The 27886-nt window shown below is 47.5% G+C and overlaps 1 protein-coding gene across 1 annotated transcript; it reads left to right on the plus strand.

The window, feature by feature from the left end:
- The first annotated feature begins 6569 nt into the window (after positions 1-6569).
- Positions 6570-26281, plus strand: ndufb10 (NADH:ubiquinone oxidoreductase subunit B10). The gene is made up of 4 exons (XM_086000393.1): positions 6570-6767; positions 20818-20956; positions 24935-25074; positions 26012-26281. Exons 1-4 carry the CDS (start codon positions 6620-6622, stop codon positions 26107-26109), a joined length of 525 nt encoding a protein of 174 aa, XP_085856519.1. The 5' UTR covers positions 6570-6619; the 3' UTR covers positions 26110-26281.
- The last annotated feature ends 1605 nt before the right edge of the window (positions 26282-27886 follow it).

Here is a 27886-nt window from a genome sequence, read left to right on the forward strand (position 1 = left end):
AGCTCCTGGCTCCATCAGTCCATGTATTGATTTCAGGAGCAGGGAGGTTGCCCAAGTTTGACATCACAACAGTTGCAAACACTGAAATGCCAGGTGCCACTGACACTGTTCACTAAATTACAAATGTCCACTGGCTACTTTAGAAGATGATTATTTGCATCCTTTTCCCCTCATGAGATTCATGACCTCATGAAAATAAAAGGAATAATAATAGTTAGTCAAATGATATGTGTACTGTGTCTCTAAATATAATTTGTGTTCAGGGCTGTCGAATCACACACAACTGCTATTTAAAAAAAATTAATGTAATCTTTATTTATGACAGACTTCAAGTATAACGACTTGTATTTAAATAATGCCTTTAACATAGTAAAACATCCCAGTGCACTCTATAAGAACATTATCAAACAAAATTTGACACCGTACCGCATAGGAAATATTAGGGCAGGTGACCAAAAGCTTGGTCAAAGAGGTAGGTTTTCAGGAGCGTCTTAAAGGAGGAAAGAGAGGTAGCGAGGCGGACAGGTTTAGGCAGGGAATTCCAGAGCTTAGGGCCTTGGCAGCTGAAGGCACGGCCACTGATGGTAGAGCGATGAAAATTGGGGATGTGCATGAGGCCAGAATTGGAGGAGCGCAGAGATCTCAGAGGAGGTTACAGAGACAGGGAGGGGCGAGGCCATGGAGGGTTTTAAAATAAGGATGAGGATTTTAAAATTCCAGCAAAGCAGCAACACGCCCGGAGCAGTAACAGGACACTGCATTACATTGCCGCTATGGGGGTAACCTTAGCAACGGATTACCTCTGTCCTGCGAACTACACCGACTGGGTAGTTCTTTCTTCTGTGGAGGATTTACCGTAGCCCCCCCATCTAGGTGTATTCGCTCTCCCTTTATAATACGAACATACAAAATTGACAGCAGGAAGAGACCAGCTGGTCCATCAAGCCCGTCCCACACACCATGACAGCTGGAGCATCATGACTAGACACTTCCTCCCCACCCCTCCACCTCGCTGCAGACATGCAATCTCCTTGGAGAGGCACAATAACAACCAGGGCCAATAAGGGAAAAAAATAAGCTGCAATATTCCTCTCCGAACCCCTCATGCAGTCAAAACCAGACCAGGAGATCACATGGGCCAAGTATTGTCTATAAAGACACTCACCACCTTTCTTATCACTGTTACATGACAGCTCTGCTGGCGCTCCCTTTAGTTTCTCAGTTTTCCTATGAACGTTACCACACTTGCCTGAACAGATGTGGGCACCCCCTTTGTTGTTGATGTCCATGCAATTAGCACTGGTAAGCATCAGTTACCTCTCTCCCAGCATATTCCCTCCCTTTCTGAAGGCTATTCTAGAAGTCATTCTCTTATGAGTCATAGATCCAGCCTCAATATTTCCCAAGGACAGTTTGGTTCTATGGGCTATTCTCTCATACAGGAACATCTGCTCAAACATTCCAAACACTGTTTGGCTATTTAAATATATTATGGTATAAGAACTACGTAAACTACATTGGTATGTTTTTTTTTACACTTTCACACCTACTCGATTGCAAGCCAATAAATATGGAATTGATGTCATAATTGAGTTGTGCAGGCCTCACTCACAAGTCTTACGAATCGCATCTTTGATGATTTACTATCAAGTATATTGTTTGTTCAAAGATCTGCCAATTCCAATTAAAAAAATACACTTTTTAAGTTTATTTTATCAATATCCTTTTTTCCCATCTGGTCTACTGTAACATCCCCATATATTTATAGCTTATCATCACCACCCCAGGAGATCCTATCCACCATTTTGAACAGCCCATTAATCAGTATTGAAGTTAAAATATTGGGTGGGTGCCAATGTTCCCTCTAAGCTGCGCACGTGCGCGGCCACGCAGTAATCTGGAAGGTACCGCGTGGCTGCTCACGAGCTTTTCCGTCTGAAATACCACGCAGACACAGAAAATTTAAAGGGACTACGCATTGAACTGAACAGGCCACGCACAACAAAGACAATTCAGAGGGAACATTGATTGGGTGACCGCTTTGCGGAACACCTCCGTTCAGTCCGTAAGGGTAACCCCGAGCTTCCGGTCGCCTGTCATTTCAATTCATCGCTCCATTCCCACTCAGACCTCACCGTTCACGGCCTCTTGCATTGTTCCACGGAAGCTCAGCGTAAGCTCGAGGAACAGCACCTCATCTTCCGACTAGGCACTTTACAGCCTTCCGGACTCAATATCGAGTTCAACAATTTCAGATCATAACCTCGGCCCCTATTATATTTCTGTATATTTTTTATCCACACCTTTGCCTTTTCCTTTTTTTCTCTCCCACATGGCAGCTGTCTCTCATTCTGCCAGTGCATTTCACACTTCATCTAGAGCCATCTTTTGTCTCTTTACCTGTGATATTACCATCTTGTCTCGCCTTGAATGCCTCTTAATGTCTCTTCACTTCCCTTTTGTTCTTTCATCCCCTCCCCCATTTCCCAGCCCCCAAACTGGCCTTTTAATCTGTTTCATTTCCTGCCTTTTTTTCTCAGTTCTGAAGAAGGGTTTCGACCTGAAACATTGACTCTGTTTCTCTCTCCACGGATGTTGCCTGGCCTGTTGAGTTTTTCCAGCATCTTCTGTTGTTATTGCAGAGGGAATTTTAATGATTTCTCACAAAGCTAGTTTAAATTTCTAGTTTTTTAAAAAACTTTTAAACCTGTAAATAACTGCAAGAATATGATTGTTTTCCTTTGGGATCACTGGGACAAATGGCGAATGCAAGTCTTTCTTTCTTTATAGAGATATGCAAAAGTTAACTCTTAAAAACTTTATGTAAAAGGAAAAATCTGCAAAGTGACAATCTTTTCAAAAGTTGATTCCAATAATATGATGAATTAAAAATAGACTCTGCTTCTGCGCATTTCCTGATTCTGTTGGGCAGCATAAAGAACTCCAAAAATAATGTTGCAGTTGTTCTAAGGTAGAAGCAATGAGTAGAATTGTAAAACTGCAGCTCTTTCGGGAGTTTGTGGTGATGTGGTGCCACCTACCAGAGAAACAGATGAGATATTTCCCCCATAAACAAAATGCCTGAACCACTCGGCGGTTCATCAGTATCCATGGAGAAAAAAGACAAATTAAAAGCTATCATTTTAGATGTAACCCCCATCATCAGAACGGAAAAGAATTACAGATGAAAAGCATCTGAAAAGGTGCCAAACAAAGGGAAGAGAGGAGGAAAATACATGAGAGCAGAAGTAGAATGACCTGCAAAGTGCTTAATAGGAAAGTAGAAGATAGTTAAATGGCTGAGGTGATAGTAACATGAGATAATAGGATGAAGCTTAATAAATTAAATGAAAGACATTTAAGAGCTACAGAAAACGTGTGACTGGCTGAGCTCGTCAGCACAGTACTCCAACAGAGGGTCCGCACCTCAAGCTCCAACCTATCTAACCCCCGCCCCCAGAAACACTGACACAACCAATCTCACATCATCAGCATCTCCTGCCATAAAGAAAGCGGGAGTTAAAGTTAAGGTCTGAAGTAATTAAAGTCAATGTTAAGGCCAGAGAGCTGAAAAGTGCCCATGAAAAATGCTGCTCCTCCTGCTTACGTTGAACTTCATTAGAATAGTGTAAAAGGCCAAGGATGGAGAGTTCAGAATGGGACGACAGGGAAATGACAGGGTGCTCAGGGTTGCACCTACAGACAGAACGGAAGTGTTTGGGAAAGCAACCACCTAATCTGCGATTGGTTTCCCCAATGTTTCCAGCACTTCAATACATGATACCCTTTCCCTGACAAGAATGCAACACCTGTCCATTCACCTCACCCCCCGCCCCCCCACCATCCCCCCACACCAACAACACTATTCTGGACACAGCTGCGAGTAACCCAGCAGAAAATTCATAGGGACATTAAAAACAATTGTGTTTGTTTTTGTATTTTCTTTGAACACTTTAGTTTATTAGTTATAAAAATATTGGAAAAGCTAAATACTGCAGATGCTGGAAATCTGAAATAAAAACAGAAAATGCTGGAAATACTCAGCAGGTCAGGCAGCATCTGTGGAGAGAGAAACAGAGTTAACGTTTCAGGTCAATGACCCTTCGTCAGAACTGGAAAAAATTAGAGAGGTAATAGATTTTTAAGCAAGTGTAGGGGCAGGGAAAGGGAGGAGGGGAGGAAAGAACAAAAGGGAAGGTCTGTGATAGGGTGGAAGGCTGGAAAGATTAAAAGACAGTAGATGACACTAAATGAGGTGTAAATGGCAATGGCAGAATCACCAACAGCTGTCATGTGAGAGAAAAAAAAAAGAAAAAAGGAAAAAAAAATAGGGGCCAAGGTTATAGTCTGAAATTGATGAACTCGATGTTGAGTGGTAGTGGGATCACGACATCAAACTATCTCCCGCCCCCCCCCTCCACTTTCAGCATTCCGAAGGGACCACTCCCTCCGCGACACCCTGGTCCACTGCTCTATCACCCCCAACACACCTTCCCCTTCCCACTGCACCTTCCTGTGCAAGCGCAGGAGATGCAACACCTGCCCTTTTACCTCCTCCCTTCCCACTGACCAGGGCCCCAAACACTCCTTCCAGGTGAAACAGCGATTTACTTCTACTTCTTGCAATTTAGTATACAGGTAGACTACCCTTTATCCGGACTTCTGAAAACCGAAACCCTCTAAAAACCGAAGGTTTTTTCGTTCAGCGTAAGTCGTGCGTACGACTTACGCTGAACGAAAAAACCTTCGGTTTTTAGAGGGTTCCGGTTGCGGAAGTTCGGATAAAGGGTAAGTCGTGCGCACGACCCCCCGCCGACCCCGCCAGCCCCGACAACCGCCGACCCCGCCAGCCCCGACAACCGCCGACCCCACCAGCCCCGACAACCGCCGACCCCGCCAGCCCCGACAACCGCCGACCCCCCCGCGGACCCCGCCGGCCCCGACAACCGCCGACCCCGCCAGCCCCGACAACCGCCGACCCCCCCGCGGACCCCGCCAGCCCCGACAACCGCCGACCCTGCCAGCCCCGACAACCGCCGACCCCCCCGCGGACCCCGCCGGCCCCGACAACCGCCAACCCCGCCAGCCCCGACAACCGCCGACCCCCCCGCGGACCCCGCCGGCCCCGACAACCGCCGACCCTGCCAGCCCCGACAACCGCCGACCCCCCCGCGGACCCCGCCAGCCCCGACAACCGCCGACCCCGCCAGCCCCGACAACCGCCGACCCCGACTGACTTACGCTGAGCATCAGCGTAAGTCGTGCGCACGACCCCCCGCCGACCACCCCGCGGACCCCCGCCGACCCACCTTCCGAAATCCGAAATTCTCCTTTATCCGAAACTCGGCTGGTCCCGAGGTTTTCGGATAAAGGATAGTCTACCTGTACTGTATTCGCTGCTCACGATGCGGTCTCCTCTACATTGGGGAGACCAAATACAGATTGGGTGACCGCTTTGCGGAACACCTCCATTCAGTCGATAAGCGTGACCCCGAGCTTCCCAGTCCAATTCGGTTTTTTTTGGTCCAAACTAAAAGAGGACCCCGAGCTTCCGGTGGCCTGTCACTTTAATTCTCCGCTCCACTCCCACTCTGATCTCTCCGTCCTCGGCCTCTTGCACTGTTCCAACGAAGCTCAACGTAAGCTCGAGGAACAGCACCTCATCTTTCGATTAGGCACTTTACAACCTTCTGGACTCAACATCGAGTTCAACAATTTCAGACCATAACCTCTGCCCCTATTTTTTCTTCTTTTTCTCTCACATGGCAGCTATTGGTGATTCTGCCAGTGCCATTTACACCTCATTTAGAATCATCTTTTGTTTCTTAACTTGTCCCATTACCAACTCCTTTTGCCTTGCACCATCATCCCTTTTGTCATTTAATCTCTCCTGCCTTCCATCCTATCACTGACCTTCCCCTTTTGTTCTTTCCTCCCCTCCCCTTTTTCCCTGCCCCTGCACTTGCTTAAAAATCTGTTACATTTCTAACTTTTTCCAGTTTTGACGGTCATCGACCTGAAACGTTGACTCTGTTTCTCTCTCCACTGCTTGGCCTGCTGAGTTTTTCCAGCATTTTCTGTTGTTATTTCAGATTTCCAGCATCTGCAGTATTTTGCTATCGACCTGAAAGGTTAACTCTGTTTCTCTCTCTACAGATGCTGCCTGACCTGCTGAGTGTTTCCAACATTTTCCGTTTTTATTATAAAATATTGGAGTTGGGAAAACAGGTGGTTTGACTGGGCTGAGCGGTTGAAGATCGTGTGATGAAATCTCCAGGAATAGTTCAACCAGAGTTGACATCATCAGGGAATGCAAAAACAGATTAGGATTATAGTTTATCTGTAAAAGTAATAAATTTTGTATTCTATTATTGTTAGTAACAGGGGCCATGTATTTTGTGTGTGTATAAATAGACGGCGCCATGTTGTGAGTGTCACCGTGCGCGGCGTGGTGGCCATGTTGAGTGTGTCACAGTGCGCGGAGCGGCGGCCATGTTGTGTGTGTCATCGTGCGCGGCGTGGTGGCCATGTTGAGTGTGTCACTGTGCGCGGAGCGGCGGCCATGTTCTGTGCGTGTAGTGCGGCTGCGCACACTGGTTGATTGACCGAGGTAGTTACGATGCCCGACGACTGGGACAAGGACGTTTACCAGCAGCCGGCCAGCCGGACCCCGGCCGTGGACAAGCAGACCGGACTGCCCAACCCGGCGGTTATTGTCAGCAAACTTTTCTACTACTCGGTGGATTGGCCAGTTACAACCTTCAGAGGTGAGTGAGGGTGGGGAGGCTGGCTTCACTGGCCCTGGGCTGGGGGGAAATGCCCTTCACATTGCTGCAGATACACAGCAGGTCACAGCGCCTGAAAGAGAGGAGATCTGCCCGAAAACTCAGCGCCTCAAGTACACAAATCACCCGTTGCCGTGTTTAATTTGTGATCAGAAATTGCTGCAAGTGCACAGGGGGTCACTCAGCAACTGGGAGAGAAGTGTCCAAGGTCTTTGCTTTCTTGCAACATGCAGATATTGTAGTGTATGTACCTTTTAAGAGAGAACTACTTTTACAGCTCCTGTATAGTAAGTATGGCAGTGACCACACCTGTATATAAGCCTTGAGCATGCCTCTACTGTTAGTCTTTAGACTACCCTCCTCTAGTAAACACCTGTTGATTGTTAAGTTACAGCCTCCGTCTAGTTATTGGAAAACATCATACTTTAAGAATCACGGATTCAACAGTGGCGACGAGGTCGATTCGAATCTACCTGCAACTCTGCATTTCCTTTCAACGATTCGCTCCGGGAGGGCGGTGGAAGAAAGTCGAGGCCAGAAGCACGGGCGTCGACCACGAGCAACCGCCCAGTCATCCGGCAGAGAGTGAACATCGCAGGGGAGGCTGTTGAGAGCCGGGCTTGGTTCCCCAGCCACGACGATCCAGCAACAGACTGGCAACAGGTACTGCGCAGACCCTTCCCGGACAGCGGTGGCTGGAGCCGACTGACGGCACAGAAAAGGCCGAGCAGCGTCGACGGGGTAAGAGAGAGGGTGAAGCGCACAGGGCGCAGCCGGGGGTTGAAAACCGAGCGGCATCGAGGAAAAACAAAAAAAAGAGAGAGGGTAAAGCAGCAGCCGGGATCAGGACCGAGCGACGGCAACGGGAGAGGCGCACAGGAGAACGCGCAGAGCACAGCCAGGGCTCAAGGGCTGAACGTCCGTGGGGGAAAGAAAGGAAGCGCGGGAGACGCCATTTTAGAAGCCGCAGCGGAGAAGGGCGAGCGCGGGAAGAAAGGAAAGCGCGGGAGACGCCATTTTGTGCCAGCGGAGAAGAAGGGAGAGCGCGGGAGATGCCATTTTAGACAGTTTAATCACACCCAGGGATGCCAAAGAGTGGCAGTATCACTGCGTTCGACAATGAAGTCGATGATTGGGCGACATGTGGAACGCATTGAGGTGTACTGCAGGGCGAATGAAGTGCCAGATGCTAGGAAAGCACTGGTTTTGTTGAATTCCATGGGTGCAAAAACTTATGGCTTACTGCGAAACCTAATAACCCCAGAGAAGCCAGTGGATAAGAATTTCGAAAGCATAGTGGAAATCCTACAGGACCACTTAAACCCCACACCGCTGCTGATAGCAGAAAGATTTAAGTTCCACAAAAGGAACCAGCATAAAGACGAAAGTAATGCTGAATACTTAACGGAACTGCGCAAGCTATCGAAACACTGCCAGTTTGGATTGGGACTAGCAGATACGTTAAGGGACAAGTTTGTGTGTGGGCTTCAAAGTGAAGGAACCCAGAAACGGCTTCTATCATAAAAGGATCTTACACTGGACAAGGCTTTCAGCATAGCAGTATCACACGAAGCAGCCGCACGGGACGCTGCAGAGATACAACGGAGACCGCAAGAATATGGCACCAATGAAATGTCATATGGAGCAGGGAAGTGTTATCGCTGCGGCAGAACAACACACGACCAGAAGGATTGTTGGTTCAAGGACCAAGTGTGCAGACAGTGTGGAAAAGCAGGACACATAGCAAGAGTCTGCAGGTCAGGGAAGAAAACCAGCAGCAAGAAATCTCCACAGGAGAAGTACAAAAAGGTACACAAGGTGATGGACAGTAGTTCAGACGAACAGAAAAGTGACACAGACTCCGGAAGCAAGGAGCTGGGTTGTCTGAAACTACATAAGGTAATTAAAATGGAGGATCACCAGACTATCTGGGTCACGCTCAGATAGACGGAGTCCAAGTGAAAATGGAATTGGACACAGGGTCAGCCCTAACGGTCATAAACCAAAGGGACTACAAGCGGCTATTTTCACATATACCCTTGGAAGCTACAGAGATTGTCTTGAAGATGTACACGGGGCAAAAAGTCTACCCCAAAGGAAAAATAAGGGTGAAAGTGATATACAAAGGCCAGGAAATACCTAAAATGGACCTAATATGTATTGCCAGATGGAGGACCACCACTACTAGGATGTGAATGGATCTGGAAGATACAATTAGATTGGCATTCCATCCAGGCACTGAAGGTTGAGGCCAAAAAGGATGACGACGTCACACCTGGACGACTGTCAAAAATGCTAACTGACGCACAAGAAGTGTTCCAGGAGGGACTCGGAACACTAAAAGGCATAACAGCGACGATTAAAATAGAGGAAAATGCAAGCCCAAAGTTTTTTAAGGCCAGACCAGTGCCTTATGTGATCCAACCAGCCGTCGAAGCAGAGCTGGAAGGGTTGGAATGTTCAGGAGTACTGTTCAAAGTAGACTGGAGCGAGTGGGCTACACCCATCGTTCCTGTAATGAAGAGGTCGTTGAGTAATATGCCTGGGGAATCAAAGAAGGTCCGCATCTGTGGGGATTTTAAGGTGACAGTGAACCCAGTCCTTCACACGGTACAATATCCGCTTCCGCGGATTGAGGATATTTTCACCTCGCTATCTGGAGGTAAACGCTTCACCAAAATTGATCTGGCCCAGGCGTACTTGCAAATGGAGGTAGAAGCCTCGAAACAATACTTCACGATCAACACTCATAAAGGTCTCTACCAATACAACCGGCTGGTGTTCGGGGTAGCATCGGCTCCGGCTATTGGGCAATGGATCAAGTTCTGCAAGGGATCCCAGGGACCCAGTGTTATTTGGACGACATCCTGGTCACGGGCGAAAATGACAGTGATCACCTCGCCAACCTGGAGAAGGTGCTCACTAGGTTAAAGGAATATGGGCTACGAGCTAATCGCCACAGGTGCGAGTTTTTCCAGAAGCAGATCTCGTATTGTGGCCACGTTATTGATGAAGAGGGGTTACATAAGTCCCCTGAAAAGATTGAGGCAGTAGTCAAGGCTCCAGCACCGGAAAATGTGTCACAACTGAGGTCGTTCCTCGGGCTGGTGAACTACTACCATCAGTTCTTACCAAATTTGTCTACAGTATCACACCCACTGAACACCCTACTGCAAACGGGGGTACCATGGAAGTGGAATGACGAATGTAAACGAGCTTTCCAGAAGTGCAAAGAATTGATCACATCAAAAGAGGTGTTGGCCCATTTCAACCCAGCACTACCAATTCGGTTGGCATGTGATGCATCACCCTATGGTATTGGAGCGGTGCTGTCGCACAAATTCCCAGACGGGTTGGAAAGGCCAGTAGCCTTTGCGTCTCGGTCACTAACCTCAGCCGAGCGCAACTATGCCCAGATCGACAGGGAGGCCCTCAGCCTAGTATGGGGAGTAAAAAATTTCAACCACTATCTGCATGGGCAGAAGTTCACCTTGCTGACTGACCACCAACCACTTGTCTCCATCTTTAATCCAAAGAAGGGTGTTCCGGTGATGACTGCACAACGGCTACAAAATGGTCACCTTTTCTAGGGGCGAACCAATATGAAATAGAGTATAAGGGCACGAAACAGCATGGAAACGCTGATGGGCTATCACGCCTGCCACTGCCTACGGTGGAGGACGCACCAGCAGTGGACCCTATCGAAATATTTTATTCGTCAATAATTGAATGATTGCCAGTAACTAACGCGGATATAGAGATGGAGACCCGCAATGATCCGACACTGTCTCGGGTATATGATTTGACGGTGAAGGGATGGCCAACACATGGTGACTCCCTGTTGCCAGCATTCTCATCCAGAAGAGAACAGCTGTCAGTATGCATGGGGACAGTGATGTGTGGATCCCGAGTGGTAATTCCACCCAAGTTAAGGGAGAGAGTGCTCAATGAGCTTCACGAAAGTCATCTGGGAGGGGTGAAAATGAAAAGCCTTGCTAGGGCTTATGTGTGGTGGCCGGGGATCGATCAACAAATCGAGGACCTAACAAAGAGCTGCTCAGGATGTCAGAAGGTCCAAAATGCACCACCACATGCCCCTCTACACCCATGGGAGTGGCCCTCCTCTCCATGGCAACGGGTGCATGTTCTTAATAGCAGTGGATGCCCACTCGAAATGGCCTGAGGTGATCAAAATGTCCTCAAACACTACAGAGAAAACGATTGCAGTCCTATGGACCATATTTGCCAGGAACGGCTTGCCAGAGCAGATTTGCTCTGATAATGGACCACGGTTTGTGTCCGAAGAGTTTCGGAAATTTATGAGAAGGAATGGGGTAAGGCATTACACATCCGCCCCGTATCATCCAGCCACAAATGGATTGGCTGAGAGGTTCGTACAAACCTTTAAAAAGGCGATAAGGGCCATGTGCGATGATGAAATTCCACTACAGCATAAGGTGGACAATTTCCTGTTAGCCTACAGAAATGCGACACATGCAGTTACCAACCAGACCCCGGCCATGATGTTCTTTAACCGAAGGTTGAGATCGCGTCTGGATTTGCTCAGACCAAATGTGCGAAGAAATGTTGAGGATACGCAATTCCAGCACATCAATGAGAAGCCGACAAGGAGCTTCAATGTAGGACAACCAGTCTTGGCCCGCGACTACCGAACAGAGAAATGGCAACCCGGAACGATATGCACACGGCAGGGGCCATTAATGTACACAGTGGATGTCGGGGAGAACATTGTGAGACGCCACGTCGACCAGATCCTAGCGTCACAGGAACGAGTCAACCCCATGTCTCGCGTCCCTGGGGATGAACCCGACATACCGGTAGCATCTACCTCAAACAGTAGCAGCGGAAACTGATGAACTAACCGACGAAAGAACCTCAGGAAAGGCGCTATCCAGAAAGGATCAGGAAGCCGCCCCAAAGACTGAATCTATAAATGGACTATTTCAGTTTAATGTGCATGTTAAAGTGTTAACTGTTATTTGAATGTTATGGGTACTGTTAATCTAAAAGGGGAGGAATTGTGTAGTGATGCACTATCAACAACACCAAAGACTACGAGTTGAACTTATACGAAGTAGGCTTTTATTGACTAAGAACTGGAGCATGCCTCTGCTAGTGGATCCATCCTAAGAGCTCCCGGGGGAAGGGTGGTGAGTCACCTTTATACCCGGGCTTAGGGGTGGAGCCAGGGGCGGAGACATGCCCGGACCTGTACAGAGTTAACAGTGGTTTACCACACAGACATGTACAGAGTTAGCAGTGGTTTACCACATTCACCCCTCGTTTAAAAAAGAGTCCGCCGGGGTGAAGTGTTTCAAGAGTTCGTATACGAAGGTCTCTCCGGGGGTCTTGTCTGCCGTAATGATCTTCGTGGTGCCGGTTGCGGCAGTTCTTTGCCCGCGGCCGCTTCTCGCGTGGGACGAAGCACTGGCGTGTCGTCCTCTCGGGGTAGGGATGACACCGGCATGTCGTCACTTCGTGGTAGACACCCCGGTGGTGCGTCGTGGGTAGTGGTGGTGGGTGCAGGTAGTGGATGGTGATCGATGGTGTTTCGGGTGGTACCTGAGGGTGCGAGGTCTCGAATTGAGACTGTGTCCTCCCGCCCGTCAGGATACGCCACGTAGGCGTACTGTGGGTTGGCGTGGAGGAGGTGAACCTTTTCGACCAGGGGGTCCGTCTTCTGGCTCCTCACGTATTTCCTGAGCAGGACGGGTCCCGGAGACGTCGGCCATGGCGGTAGTGATGTCCCCGAGGTGGATTTCCTGGGGAAGACGAACATCTTCTCGTGAGGGGTGGCGTTTGTGGCAGTACAGAGCAGTGATCGTATGGAGTGGAGCGCATCGGGGAGGACATCTTGCCAGCGGGAGATTGGGAGGCCCTTGGATTTTAGGGCGAGCATGGCGGTCTTCCACACCGTTGCGTTCTCCCCCTCTACCTGTCCGTTACCCCGGGGGTTGTAGCTGGTAGTCCTGCTCGTGGCTATGCCCTTCTCGAGCAGGTACTGGCGCAGCTCGTCGCTCATGAATGACGAGCCCCTGTCGCTGTGGATGTAATTGGGGAAGCCAAATATGGCGAACAGGTCGTTGAGACACCTGATGACTATGGCGCTGGTCATGTCCGGGCAGGGGATGGCGAAGGGGAAACGGGAGTACTCGTCAATAATATTGAGGAAGTACGTGTTGCGGTCAGAGGAGGGAAGGGGCCCCTTGAAATCGACGCTGAGACGTTCAAAGGGGCGGGTGGCTTTAATCAGGTGTGCCCTGCCTGGCCTATAAAAATGCGGTTTGCATTCGGCGCAGACCTGGCAGTTCCTGGTCATGGTCCTGACCTCCTCGATGGAGTAAGGCAGGTTGCGAGCTTTAATAAAATGGAAGAACCTGGTGACCCCCGGGTGGCAGAGATCATTGTGGAGGGTCTGTAGCCTATCGACTTGTGCGTTGGCACATGTCCCACGGGATAGGGCGTCTGGGGGCTCATTAAGTTTCCCAGGCCGGTATAAGATATCGTAGTTGTAGGTGGATAACTCGATCCTCCACCGCAATATCTTATCATTTTTGATTTTCCCCCTTTGTCTGTTGTTAAACATAAATGCTACTGACTGTTGGTCAGTGAGCAGGGTGAAACGTTTACCGGCCAGGTAATGCCTCCAGTGCCGTACAGCCTCCACTATCGCCTGGGCCTCCTTCTCGACTGAGGAGTGTCGAATTTCGGGGCCCTGGAGGGTCCGTGAAAAGAAGGCCACGGGTCTCCCCGCCTGGTTAAGGGTTGCGGCTAGGGCGAAGTCGGATGCATCGCTCTCCACTTGGAAAGGGATGGACTCATCCACTGCGTGCATTGTGGCCTTCGCAATGTCCTCTTTTATGAGGGTGAAGGCCGCACGGGCCTCTGCCGTCAGGGGGAAGGAGGTTGACTTGATGAGGGGCCGGGCTTTGTCCGCATAGTTGGGCACCCACTGGGCTTAGTAAGAGAAGAACCCTAGGCATCTCTTCAGGGCTTTTAGGCAGTGGGGGAGGGGTAGTTCCAGGAGGGGGCGCATTCGATCGGGGTCGGGGCCAATTACTCCGTTTTCCACCACGCAGCCAAGAATAGCGAGGCGCGTGGTGCGGAACATACATTTTTCTCTGTTGTATGTCAGATTCAGCCGTTGGGCCGTACGGAGGAATTTTTCTAGGTTGGCGTCGTGGTCATGCCGGTCATGGCCGCAGATGGTGACGTTGTCTAGATAGGGGAAGGTGGCCTGCAGCGCGTTCTGGTCAACCATCCGGTCCATCTCCCTTTGGAAGACCGAGACCCCGTTGGTGACGCCGAAGGGGACTCGGAGGAAGTGGTAGAGGCGACCGTCAGCCTCGAAGGCCGTGTACTGGCGGTCCTCAGGCCTGATGGGGAGCTGGTGGTATGCCGACTTCAGATCAATCGTCGAGAATACCCGGTATTGTGCTATCTGGTTGACCATGTCAGATATGCGGGGAAGTGGGTATGCGTCTAATTGCGTGTATCGATTGATCGTCTGGCTGTAATCAATAACCAGGCGCTGTTTTTCGCCGGTCTTCACTACCACCACTTGGGCTCGCCATGGGCTGGTGCTGCCCTCGATAATCCCTTCCCTCAGGAGTCTTTCTACTTCTGATTTAATAAAGCTCCTATCCCCGGCACTGTACCGCCTGCTTTTAGTAGCAATTGGCTTGCAGTCTTTGGCGAGGCTAGCGAACAACGGGGGGGGGGTTTGACCTTCAAGGTGGACAGGCTGCATACTTTGCGCGGCGCCGTGTTTAAATTCTGCCGGCTGCAGACTGAAGTGGGGGCAGGGGCCCGCCATATGCCATCGTGACGCTCTCCAGATGGCACTGGAAGTCTAATCCTAGCAGTACGGGAGCGCAGAGCTGTGGCAGGATGAGGAATTTAAAATCTCTGTACTCCATGCCGTTCACTGTCAGAGTCGCTACACAGTAGCCGCCGACGTCCGCCGTATGGGACTTTGAGGCCATAAAGACCTGGTGGCGTGTGGGCATAACCGATAGGGAGAAGCGTCGCACCGTGTCGGGGTGGCTGAAGCTCTCCGTGCTTCCGCAGTCGAAAAGGCAATTTGTGGCATAGCCATTTACCTTTACATTCATCATGGACCTGGCTAGTTGATGGGGCCTAGATTGGTCCAGGGTGATGGAGGCCATCGTCGAGGTCGGTGGGTCGCTGTAGTATTCGCCCGCGCCGGGGGCCTGGTCCCGAAATGGTGTCCAAGATGGCAGCACCCCCGCGGCTGGTGGTCCCAAAATGGCAGCCCGCACGGCGCTCACGTGGTTGGTGGGGTCCAAAATGGCGGCCTGCACGGTTCACACGCGGCGCTGCTGGAATTGGGGGTCGATTTCGCCTTGCACACTCTCGCGTAGTGGCCTTTCTTGCCGCATTTGGAGCAGGTCGCATCCTTTGCTGGGCATTGCTGTCTGGGGTGCTTGGCCTGGCCGCAGAAGTAGCATTTCTGGCCTCTGGTCATTGCAGCTGTAGTTGGGCTGCTGGCGGCTTGTGGCCTTACCGGGTCCCAAGATGGCTGCTCCCGTGACATCCACGTGGCCATCCGGTCAGGGGGGTAGGCGTCCATGTTCTGGAGGGCCACGTCTAACGAGTTAGCGAGGGCCACCGTCTTCTGCAGGTCGAGCCCCCTCTGTTCCAGCAGCCTCTGCCGTGTATAGTTGGACCTGATGCCGGCTACGTAGGCGTCTCGGATCAGGTCTTCCGTGCATTCCTTGGCCGTCACCGCTTTGCAATTACAGGCCCGGCCGAGGACTCTCAGCGCCAGTAAATATTCGGCGCCCGATTCCCCGGGGCGCTGTTTTCGGGTAGCCAGGAGGTGTCTGGCGTAGACCTCGTTAACGCCTCACGTATTGTTCCTTTAGCGTCGCGATGGCGGCCGCGTACGTTGTGGCGTCTCGGATGATCGAGTAGACTCGGTGGCTCACCCGTGAGTTCAAGACAAGCCGTTTCGCGTCATCTGTAGTGACGGTAGTGCTGGAGGCCTCCAGGAAGGCTTCGAAACAGCTCAGCCAGTGTTCAAAGTTATTGGCTGCATCTGCTGCTTGAGGATCCAGGTCTAAACGTTCCGGCTTCAAGATTTGCTCCATGTTGAAAATTTAGTCAATAAAGTTGATGCACTATCAACAACACCAAAGACTACGAGTTGAACTTATACGAAGTAGGCTTTTATTGACTAAGAACTGGAGCATGCCTCTGCTAGTGGATCTATCCTAAGAGCTCCCGGGGGAAGGGTGGTGAGTCACCTTTATACCCGGGCTTAGGGGTGGAGCCAGGGGCGGAGACATGCCCAGACCTGTACAGAGTTAACAGTGGTTTACCACACAGACATGTACAGAGTTAGCAGTGGTTTACCACATGTAGTGTATGTACCTTTAAGAGAGAACTACTTTTGCAGCTCTTGTATACTGTAGTACTGGCAGTGACCACACCTGTATATAAGCCTTGAGCATGCCTCTGTACTGTTAGTCTTTAGACTACCCTCCTCCAGTAAACACCTGTTGATTGTTAAGTTACAGCCTCCGTCTAGTTATTGGAAAACATCATACTTTAAGAATCACGGATTCAACAGATATAAATCCACCTTTACATCAATTCGCATATATCTCAAGCAGCAGATGTTGGGGTTCAGATTTAGGATTTTTACCAATGTTTTTTTACCAGGTCCGCAACATTCAAACAGAGCAAGTCAGTAGGAATCAAAGGAATTGCTAGACTAAAAAGACCAAGGTCCATCTAATTCACCTTCCACCATCCTGGTAGACACACAATGGACTTGTTGACTAATCATAACAATCTCTTATCAATTTGGCCAAACCAAACCCAGAAATGACACAAGGAAAATCCCAATTGTAGAGAACTTTGGGAACATAAGCACGAACAGAAACTGGGCTTTGTGGGCAGGGGCAGCATTGTTGTTCATTTTTCTGTATGTCTGAGTTACTTTACATGCCTGGGCCTACGAGCTTGGCAAACCTGGGCACGAACTGCACACCGTTTCCCTCCCATTAAAAGTGAGAGGAAAGTCGTGTGCAAATTGTGCCCAAATTTGCAATAAGCTCTTGCACCACAACGCTGAAGAGGAAAATTCACCCTGAGTGTCTGCATTTGGATCCAGGCACAGAATTTTCCGGGAAATATTGGCCTCTACTCCACAAGCCATGAGTGGGAAATGCCCTAGGTTCCCATCTACCTGCAGTGCTTATTCAGTACAATGATGCATCCCCAGAAGAGAACTGGCTAAGTTCTTTGTGACGCCCAATCTGTATGTAATAATGTTTCCGAGTTGGAACTTTATGCTGTCTCCATTTTGGAATGTAAGCATTGTGTTGGGTCATTCCATGGACCTGGTTTAATAACAGAATGTCATAATTTTGTGGGATTAACTGCTGTATTATCAATTAGTATGATGGTCACACCAATTACTTTTAATATGCGTTGCTGAGTACCACAATTCCTGCGGTACCAGTTGAGAATAATGATTCTTCTGCACACACTGATTAGAAATAGAGGATATACACTTGAACAGAATCACTGGGCTCCATGTGCTGCAGCAACTGAGGCGGGAGGTTTTCCCGAAGGAGGGAGAATCATTCTAGATCGCTCGCTCTTTTTGTAGCGGCTGGTTTCAGAGCGGAAATGCCAAACTTGGAAAACATAGAAACATAGAAGATAGGAGCAGGAGTAGGCCATTCGGCCCCTTGAGCCTGCTCTGCCATTCAATGAGATCATGGCTGATCATCCAAACTCAGGACCCTGTTCCTGCCTTCTCCCCATATCCCTTGATCCCTTTAACCTTAAGAAATATATCTAACTCCTTCTTGAATATATTTAATGAATTGGCCTCAACTGCCTTCTGTGGTAGAGAATTCCACAGGTTCACCACTCTCTGGGTGTAGAAATTCCTCCTCATTTCAGTCCTAAATGGCTTACCCCTTATCCTTAGACTGTGACCCCTGGTTCTGGACTCCCCAGCCATCATAAACATCCTTCCTGCATCTAGTCTGTCCAGGCCTGACAGAATTTTATAAGTTTCGATGAGATCCCCTCTCATTCTTCTAAACTCAAGCGAGTATAAGCCCAATCGAACCAATCTCTCCTCATGCGTTATTCCTGCCATCCCAGGTATCAGTCTGGTGAATCTTCGCTGCACTCCCTCCATGGCAAGAACATCCTTCCTCAGATGAGGCGACCAAAACTGCACACAATACTCCAGGTGTGGTCTCACCAAGGCCCTGTACAACTGCAGCAAGACATCCTTGTTCCTGTACTCGAATCCTCTCGCTACGAAGGCCAACATACCATTTGCCTTCTTAACCGCCTGCTGCACCTGCATGCTTACCTTCAGCGACTGGTGCACAAGAACACCCAGGTCTCTTTGCACTTTCCCTTCTCCCAATCTATTGCCATTCAAATAATAATCTGCCTTCCTGTTTTTGCCACCAAAGTGGATAACCTCACATTTATCCACATTATAGTACATTTGCCATGTTTCTGCCCAATCACCCAATCTGTCCAAATCATACTGAAGTTTCACGACATCCTCCTCACAGCTTACCCTCCCACCCAGCTTTGTGTCGTCTGCAAATTTGGAGATACCTGTATTACATCCAATTCCCTTGTCCAGATCATTAATATATATTGTGAACAGCTGGGGTCCTAGGACCGATCCTTGCGGTACCCCACTAGTCACTGCCTGCCACTCGGAAAATGACCCGTTTATTCCAACTCTTTGCTTTCTGTCCGCCAACCAGTTCTCTATCCAAGTCAATACCTTGCCCCCAATCCCATGTGCCTTAATTTTGCACGCTAATCTCTTATGTGGGACCTTATCGAAAGCCTTCTGAAAGTCCAAATACACCACATCCACTGGTTCTCCCTTATCTATTTTACCAGTTACATCCTCAAAAAATTCCAGTAGATTAGTCAAGCATGATTTACCTTTTGTAAATCCATGTTGACTTTGTCCGATCCTGTCACTGCTTACCAAGTGCTCTGCTATTACATCTTTTATAATAGATTCTAGCATTTTCCCCACTACCGATGTCAGGCTTACCGGTCTATAATTCCCCGCTTTTTCTCGACCACCTTTTTGAATAGTGGGGTAACATTAGCTACCCTCCAATCCATGGGTACTGTTCCAGAGTCTATCGAGTTCTGGAAGATGACCAGCAATGCATCTACTATTTCTAGGGCCACTTCCTTAAGTACCCTGGGATGTAGATTATCAGGCAAGGGACATACTGGCTGCCAGGCAGCTGATAAGAAAAAAGGACCCGAATAGGATAAAGTTTCCCCTCTGGACCTCACAGTATGGATATCCTGAAACACAATCTCATTTACCTCCTCCAGTTTGTCATCGGGACACCTTGATGAGATAATAACCTGTCAGCCCCAGGTCTGCACTGTTGTACATCCAGTCAATGGCCTGGGATTTGCGGTCGGAGTACGCCTCCGATGCGATTTAAAAAAATCCATACCTACCTTCAGGCTCCACAGCTACGGAGAGTTCGGGTCCTGGGCTTCTAGGCGTATGCCTGCGTAAAGGCCCATGGATCCCAGGGACGCAGGCGGTTTGAAAGCGTCCCTGGTATCACATGGGCCCGGACCTCCATTCAGAAATGAGAATTCCTAATATGCTTATGGGCATACGAACGGAAGCATACAAGGAATCCCCAAATAATTAAATAATTTATACAACTGGAATAAAAATAAATGTTCCCATTTTCAAATTTAAAGTCCCTACAATAAAAATGAAATTTTTTGAAAAATAACTTTAAACACTTTAATCCGTCCCACAATTTACATAAACTAATTTTAAATGTTTGTGCATGATTTTTTTATTTAAAAATGTTTAATTTAAGATTTATATTAACCCTTACGCTGGTGAAGGCAAGCCCTACACCGGGCGTAAGGGTTTTGTGGGCATTTGCTGGGCAGCAGTTGGGCAAATAGCCATACTCTGCACCACGAAAGTGATTTTTGGATCGGTGCGGTAGATTTGTCGAGGTGAACCTGGGCAGATCGCAAGTTCCGGGTTTTCACGCACGCACAGCGCGTGCGGACACCCGGGACTTGTGGGGCCTTTCAGAAGGCTTACAGTGGCGTATGCTGAACATACGCCAGCATTGAGAGCGCAAAGTCCGGGCCAATAAGTTGGTATCAGTCATGGATCAAACACCAACAGGAGTAACCATTTACTGTTCAATTTACTACAGGTGGACACTTTCCAAATGGTGCAGTTGCTAATGGGAACATTGTTCTGTACGCTGATTAATTTGCTAATTTGACATTGAATATTCATGTATAGTTTGTAGGTAAAATGGCGAAAACATACCTTTGTTTAGTGGTTTATAATGTGTGATACAACCTCTTGGGAACAATGCAGTCTAATCTGTTTAGTAAAAATATAATCTTTTACAGTGTGGTGCATATTTAGCTGAATTTCAGATGATGCCATTTTTCAACAACTATAGTGCTTGGGAATAGGATTTTCCATCCCACTTTGAATCACGGAACAGTACAAGCATCCTGCAGCTGGCATGGATCAGATGCATGGCTGGGGCCTTGTCTTACGTAGTGTCCGATATCTTACCGCCAGGAAAAACTCTGGCATTTCTGTTGTACCTGCCATCACTAAGTGAAATGGTCGCATGTATGGTTGGGACGTTTCTCCATCCATGTGAAGTCTTTTTGAGCGTGGATAGTGCTTTTTTTTTAAAAGTAGGATTGTCTTCAACGTGGGACAAAACTAGACTGGTCCAGGGGGCAGCACAGCTAAAAGCTACATCACAATGGTTGAACCCCCTGAAGCTTAACCCGAGCCTCCGATTACTCCTACTCTAATTTAGTAAATACCAAAGTCCACTGTGAACCTTGCCATCAGAGAAGAGGAGACTTGCAACCTGTTTGCTTGGGTGATTATGACCGTGGGTTTGTTTAAAAACCTAAATGCTGTTCTTTTTTAAAAAAAAAAATCATTTTGCAGAATGGGTGGAACGCCAGCGAGGAAAGAGCAAATTCTACTACTACCATCAGCATTTCAGACGCGTGCCGGATTTGACTGACTGCCAGTTGGGTGATTACCTCTGCTACTATGAGGCGGAGATGCAATGGAGAAGGGACTAGTATGTATCTGATTTTAAAAATTTGAATCCCATTGAATAAAATTCTGAAGGTGGTATTTTACTGGAGGTGCAAACCTGATTTTTCTTGTAGGCGGAGATAGACAAATGATAGTTTTAATAAAGTTATTAAAGGCAACCTCTGGTTAAGGATAAGGGGTAAGCCATTTAGGACAGAGATGAGGAGGAATTTCTTCACCCAGAGAGTGGTGAACCTGTGGAATTGTCTACCACAGAAGGCAGTAGAGGCCAATTCATTAAATATATTCAAGAAGGAGTTGGATATATTTCTTAAGGCTAAAGGGATCAAGGGATATGGGGAGAAGGCAGGGACAGGGTACTGAGTTTGGATGATCAGCCATGATCGCATTGAATGGCGGAGCAGGCTCGAGGGGCCGAATGGCCTACTCCTGCTCCTATCTTCTATGTTTCACACAGTTAAGTACAACAGGAAGAGGAAGGTTCTTCTCACTGTTTGCACTCTGAACTGTGGCAACTATTTCCTCCTGCCCAATCATCTGGGCCAGGAGTGGCCAACCTTTCAAAGCTCAACAGGTGGAAAAGGAAATTGTATAGCTACCAAGTCACAAATATTAAACAAGGTAGAAACTAGTACGCTCTGTAACTAATTTACACCATGCGAGTAATTTTCAGACGTTTTCACCGTCCAGCTGGATGGGACTGCACTTGCCTACCTCTGGAATTCCCTCCCTAAACCTCTCTTTCCTCCTTTAAGACGCTCCTTCAAACCTAACTCTTTGGCCAAGCTTTTGGCCATCTGCCCTAACATCTCCCTGTATGGCTCGCTGTCAAATTTTGTTTTGATAACGCTCCTGTGAAGCACTTTGGGGCGTTTTACTATGTTAAAGGCGCTATATAAATGTAAGTTGTTGCTGTAGGCCATCAGTATGACTTTTGAAATGCCTTCTTTCCAATTACTTGCTTGAAATCAGATTGTACTCTAGATTCTCCCACACTCACTTCGCCCTCAGTCGTTTCTCTCTCCCAGTTCCCTTTATCACTAATTTCCACCCTCCCCCCCCCGTCTTTCTCCCAATATCCTTCATACTCGCATTCCCCCTCTCTCATAAAATGATCCCGCACAGAAAGAGGCCATTCAGCCCATCGTACCCATGCCGGTTCTTTTGAGCTATCCAATTAGTCCCACTCCCCTGCGCTTTCCCCATAGCCCTGCAGATGTTTTCCCTTCAAGTACTGCTTGGATAAGAGACTGAATGGGCTAGAGGAGCAAAGGGAATTAGGGGTACAGATACACAAATCACTAAATGTAGTAACGCAGGTTAATAAGGCCATAAAAAAGCAAACCAAGCACTGGGGTTCATTTCTAGAGGGATAGAATTGAAAAGCGGAGAAGTTATGTTAAACTTGTGTCGAACCTTGGTTAGACCACAATTGGAGTACTGTGCATGGTTCTGAGCTCCATATTATAAAAAGGATGTAGAGGTACTGGAGAAGGTGCAAAAAAGATTCACATGGATGATACCAGACCCGAGAGGAAAAGGTAGAGCATCCAAAGCTAATGTGGATGACAAAGGTAATAAAAGTTAACATGAAACTGAAAAAGGAGGCTTATGACAAATGTCAGATTCAGTTAATAACCAGGAAGATTATGAAAAGTATAGGAGGGAATTGAAAAAGTTAATATGGAAGGCAAAGAGAGGTTAAGAGAAAAGATTAGCAGGCACCATTAAATTGAACCCTAAAACATTTTATAAACATATAAAGTGAAAGCGGTTAGCTAGGGAAAAAGTTGGGGCTATGAAGGACCCAAAGGGAAATCTTCATGCAGAGGCAGAGGACATAGCTAAAGTATTAAATGAGTACTTTGCATCTGTCTTCATTAAATGCATAACAAAGGGTACAGAGGAGGTTTACCAGGATGTTACCAGAGATGAGAGACATCAGTTATGAGGAGAGGTTGGAAAAGTTAGGACTGTTCTGCTGAGAACAGAGATGATTAAGAGGTGACCTAATAGAGGTTTTCAAGATGATGAGAGGTTTTGATAGAGTAGATTCTGTGCTGTAGACTCAATGTAAGTATTCAATATCCTTATGAATGTTGTTATTGAATTTGCTTCTACCACCCTTTCAGGTAGTGCATTCCAGACCATCATAACTCGCTGTGTGAAAAATTCCCATCTCGCCTCAGTTTCTTTTGCTAATTACTTTAAATCTGTGCCCTCTGGTTATTGACCCTTCAGCCACTGGAAACAGCTTCTCCTTATTTACTCTATCAAAACCCTAATGATTTTGAACATCTCTATTAAATCGCCCCTTGACCTTCTCTGCTCTAACTACTTGTATTTATATAGCGCCTTTAACATAGTAAAATGTCCCAAGGCCCTTCACAGGAGTGTTATAAAACAAAATTTGACACTGAGCCACATAAGGAGAAATGAGGGCAGGTGACCAAAAGCTTGGTCAAAGAGGTAGGTTTCAAGGAGCGTCTTAAAGAAGGAAAGCGAGGTAGAAAGGCAGAGAGGTTTAGGGAGGGAATTCCAGAGCTTGGGGCCTAGGCAGCTGAAGGCACGACCACCAATGGTGGAGCGATTAAAATCAGGGATGCTCAAGAGACTAGAATTAGAGGAGCGCAGACATTTTGGGTGGGTGGGGTGGCATTGTGGGGCTGGAGGAGGTTACAGAGATAGGGAGGGGTGAGGCCATGGAGGGATTTGAAAACAAGGATGAGAATTTTAAAATCGAGGCATTGCTTAACTGGGAGCCAATGTAGGTCAGCGAGCACAGGGGTGATGGGTGAATGGGACTTGGTGCGAGTTAGGACATGGGCAGCCAAGTTTTGGATGACCTCAAGTTTATGTAGGGTAGAACTTGGGAGGCATTGGAATAGTCCAGTCTAGAGGTGACAGAGGCATGGATGAGGGTTTCAGCAGCAGATGAGCTGAGGCAGGGGCGGAGACGGCTGATGTTACGAAGGTGGAAATAGGCGGTCTTAGTTATGGCGCGGATATGTGATCGGAAACTCATTTCAGGGTCAACTATGACATCAAGGTTGCGAACAGTCTGGTTCAGCCTGAGACAGATGCTAGGGAGAGGGATGGAGTCGGTGGCTAGGGAACGCAGTTTGTGGCAGGACCAAAGACAATAGCTTCAGTCTTCCCAACATTTAGTTGGAGGAAAGTTCTGCTCATCCAGTGGTGGAGCAGTCTGAGAATTTAGAGACTGTAGAGGGGTCAAGAGAAGAGGTAGTGAGATAGAGCTGGGTGTCGTCAGCATACATGTGGAAACTGACGCTGTGTTTTCGGATGATGTCGCCAAGGGGCAGCATGTAGATGAGAAATAGGAGGGGGCCAAGGATAGACCCTTGGGGGACACCAGAGGTAATGATGCGGGAGTGGGAAGAGAAGCCATTGCAGGTGATTCTCTGGCTACGATAAGATAGAGAAGAATGGAACCAGGCGAGTGCAGTCCCACCCAGCTGGTCAACAGCCCCAGCTTCTGTAGTCTTTCCATGTAACTGAAGTCCTCTCTTTTTCCTCTATTTCAGTAGCTCCTTCTTTGTCCTTTTCTCATTGTCATTCCCTTCCACCTTCTCTTTCATTCCAAACTTCCGTTTCTGTTCAGGACCTGAATATTAACGTGTCCGGAAGATGCACCTGATTTGTTCTCTGACCTTAATGTTCAGGACAGGGGAGGGATCCTGCCAGAGCTCATGAGGGAGAAGCTCCGTTCCGGCGTGTCTTCAGTTGATGTCTGTGCTTTGATTTTCTGCATCTGCTGTACCTGTGACACTGCAATATTTCATTAAAAACTTTAATGTTACAACATCTCATAGTAAAGCAGCAACTGAGGCTAGAGTTCGGATATGTACCCACGTGATGGAAGTCTAGTATTCAATAGTTGCCAAAGCTAGTAGACTGTTCCAACCAGCAATTCATCTAATATCAAGCAGCACGTCTTTCGTTTTTGTGGTTTAAGTAAACTTGCACATTTTTTCTGCAGCAAGGTAGATCAGGAAATTATGAAAATTCTTCAGGAGCGTCTGAGGGCCTGTCAGCAAAGGGAAGGTAACAGCTGCATACAGAACTGCGCTAAGGAGCTGGAGCAATTCAAGCAAGGGGCCAAAGGCTACCAATCGAGATGTAAGCAACACTTGCAGAGTGGTTATTTCTATAAGTAATCATATAACCAGTCTAATGTGCTATTAAAAAGTGGTACTGTATCTTATCTAGCAAAACCTGTTCTAAGCACCCATCCCATGAACTGCTCTTGTTAGTACTTTCTTTAAGTATAATAGTTTTTTTTCCCAAAGGGAATCCCTATAAATCTTGAATTGATCCCTTTAGCTTGCTGATACATATCAGAGTTGTACAGGAAACTTTCTGGTATCCGGCACTGACGGGACCGAGCTGGTGCTGTTAGATCAAAACTGCCATATAAACCAGCGCTAATGTTAAAACATAGAGCTTTTCAGCGCCGTGTGAATCAACAAACCCTGTTGCTTAGCAACAGCTTCAAAACAGTCGGCTGCAGCTGCAAGCGTCTCTAGCTGAAGCTGTTGCTTAGCTACAGACCTTGCAGAGCCTGACTGGGGAAAAAAAAAAGCAACGAGAAGTAAAAAAACTTATAGAAAACAGCTCCTGAATTTTGCCGGTAGATAGAGCTTTCCGGACTTTTAACCTCCGGTTAAACGAAAGTTTCCTGTACATTGAGACTGCAGGGTCTCACTGACGTAGGTCATGACTATGCTGAGGAATGCTACTGAAGAAAAAAAGCCACTGTCAGTTTCGAAGAAATTATACAGCAAACTTTTTCTTTCGCAATGATGCTTGTCAATGTTGATGATTAGACCACCATGAAAAAGTGCTTGAGGTGGACACTTCTACTAGATTAGATCACCTAACGGTTTACAGTGCTCTGCTTGCTTATACTGAAGAAAACATTCATACATGTTCCACAAGGCATCTTTTGGTAAACGAGAACGTGGGACGATGTGTTTTTGTGGCCATTCTATGAGTGGAGGAAATTTTATATCTGATCTCCTGTATAATTTGCTGATATTTTTCTCTCTTTTTGCAGATGGCGATCTGGGGGCTTATGGTAGTTCCAGAAAATGTCTAATGAAACAGAAGCATCGAATGATTGAGGAGAGAGAAAAGGCAGCATCAGAGGCATAAGACTGCCGCAAACCACTGGGGACTGGAAAGTCTTTTTTTTTTTTAATGAAGTTTGGGCAAACCTTCACCTATAATATAGTCTGAATGTGTTCGAAATGTACAAAAGGCTGAATTTCACATGAATGTGACTAAGATACATAGACCTAAATAATAAATAATGCATCACCTGTAATCTATGGTTTTGTCGATGCATTATAAGTTTTATTCTTTATAACTGTGTCCAGTGGTGTACCGCAGGGATCGGTGCTGGGTCCTTTGCTGTTTGTAGTGTACATTAATGATTTAGATATGAATGTAGGAGGTATGATCAATAAGTTCACAGATGACATGAAAATTGGTGGAGTGGTAAATAGCGAGGAGGGAAGCCTCAGGCTACAGGCCGATATAGATGGGTTGGTCAGATGGGCAGAACAGTGGCAAATGGAATTTAACCCTGAAAAGTGTGAGGTGATGCATTTTGGGAGGACTAACAAGGCAAGGGAATACACAATGAATGGTAGGACCCTAGGAAGGACAGAGGATCAGAGGGACCTGGGTGTGCATGTACATAGATCCCTGAAGGCAGCAGGACAGGTAGATAAGGTGGTTAAAAAGGCATATGGGATACTTATATTCTATGCCTCGGCTAATGAAGGCAAGAGCAGGGAGGTTATGATGGAACTGTACAAAATGCTAGTTAGGCCACAGCTGGAATACTGTGTACAGTTCTGGTCGCCACACTATAGGAAGGATGTGATTGCATTGGAGAGGGTGCAGTGGAGATTCACCAGGATGTTACCTGGGCTGGAGCGCTTCAGCTATGAAGAGAGACTGGACAGGCTGGGGTTGTTTTCCTTGGAGCAGAGAAGGCTGAGGGGGGACCTGATTGAGGTGTACAAAATTATGAGGGGCATAGATAGGGTAGATAAAAATGAACTTTTCCCCTTAGTAGAGGGGTCAATAACCAGGGGGCATAGTTTCAAGGTAAGGGGCAGGAGGTTTAGAGGGGATTTGAGGAAAAACTTTATCACCCAGAGGGTGGTTGGAATCTGGAACTCACTGCCTGAAAGGGTGGTAGAGGCAGGAACCCTCACAACATTCAAGAAGCATTTAGATGAGCTCTTGAAATGCCATAGCATACAAGGCTATGGACCAAGTGCTGGAAAATGGGATTAGAATAGACAGGGCTTGCTGGCCGGCGCGGACACTATGGGCTGAAGGGCCTCGTTCTCTGCTGTATAACTCCATGACTATAACCTGCACCAAGTATGCGATGAATTCTTACAAGTCATTTCTGTAAATTAGAAATCCTGCTGCTGAATAATCAGCAGCCACAACAGTGGTGTTCCGTTCATGATTGACATTTATACACACCAGAAGCTTCTCCAGTCTCCTAGAAGGACACTTGCATGTTGCTTCAGTATATCTAGTGGCAGTTGATCAAGGAGCAGTCAGCGACACATTCAACTAGCCACATCTTCCTATTCCAGGAAGAAGAGACCTATTCATTTTTCTTGGTATCACAAAGGTGATTTTATATTCTGTCTTAACCAATGATTTTACATCTATTCAGATCATTAGGAATAATCAAATGTCATGGTAGATTGAAAAAAGGGTCTAGTTCGCCTTCTTGCATCTTGGTAGTCGTGATAATGGAGTTGTTGACTAATCGTGGCAATCAGTCTCTATCAATTAGTCTACAACAGACCCAGGCATGAGACGAGGAAACACCCAAGTGAGAAAGCTTTGGTAACCGCAGGTCCAAAGCCACCTTTTCTCCCAAGCATTACACATATAC

Source organism: Somniosus microcephalus, chromosome 11 (assembly GCF_052327205.1).
Source record: "Somniosus microcephalus isolate GS21.2 chromosome 11, FLI_Smic_1.0, whole genome shotgun sequence".
Classification (NCBI taxonomy): Eukaryota; Metazoa; Chordata; class Chondrichthyes; order Squaliformes; family Somniosidae; genus Somniosus; species Somniosus microcephalus.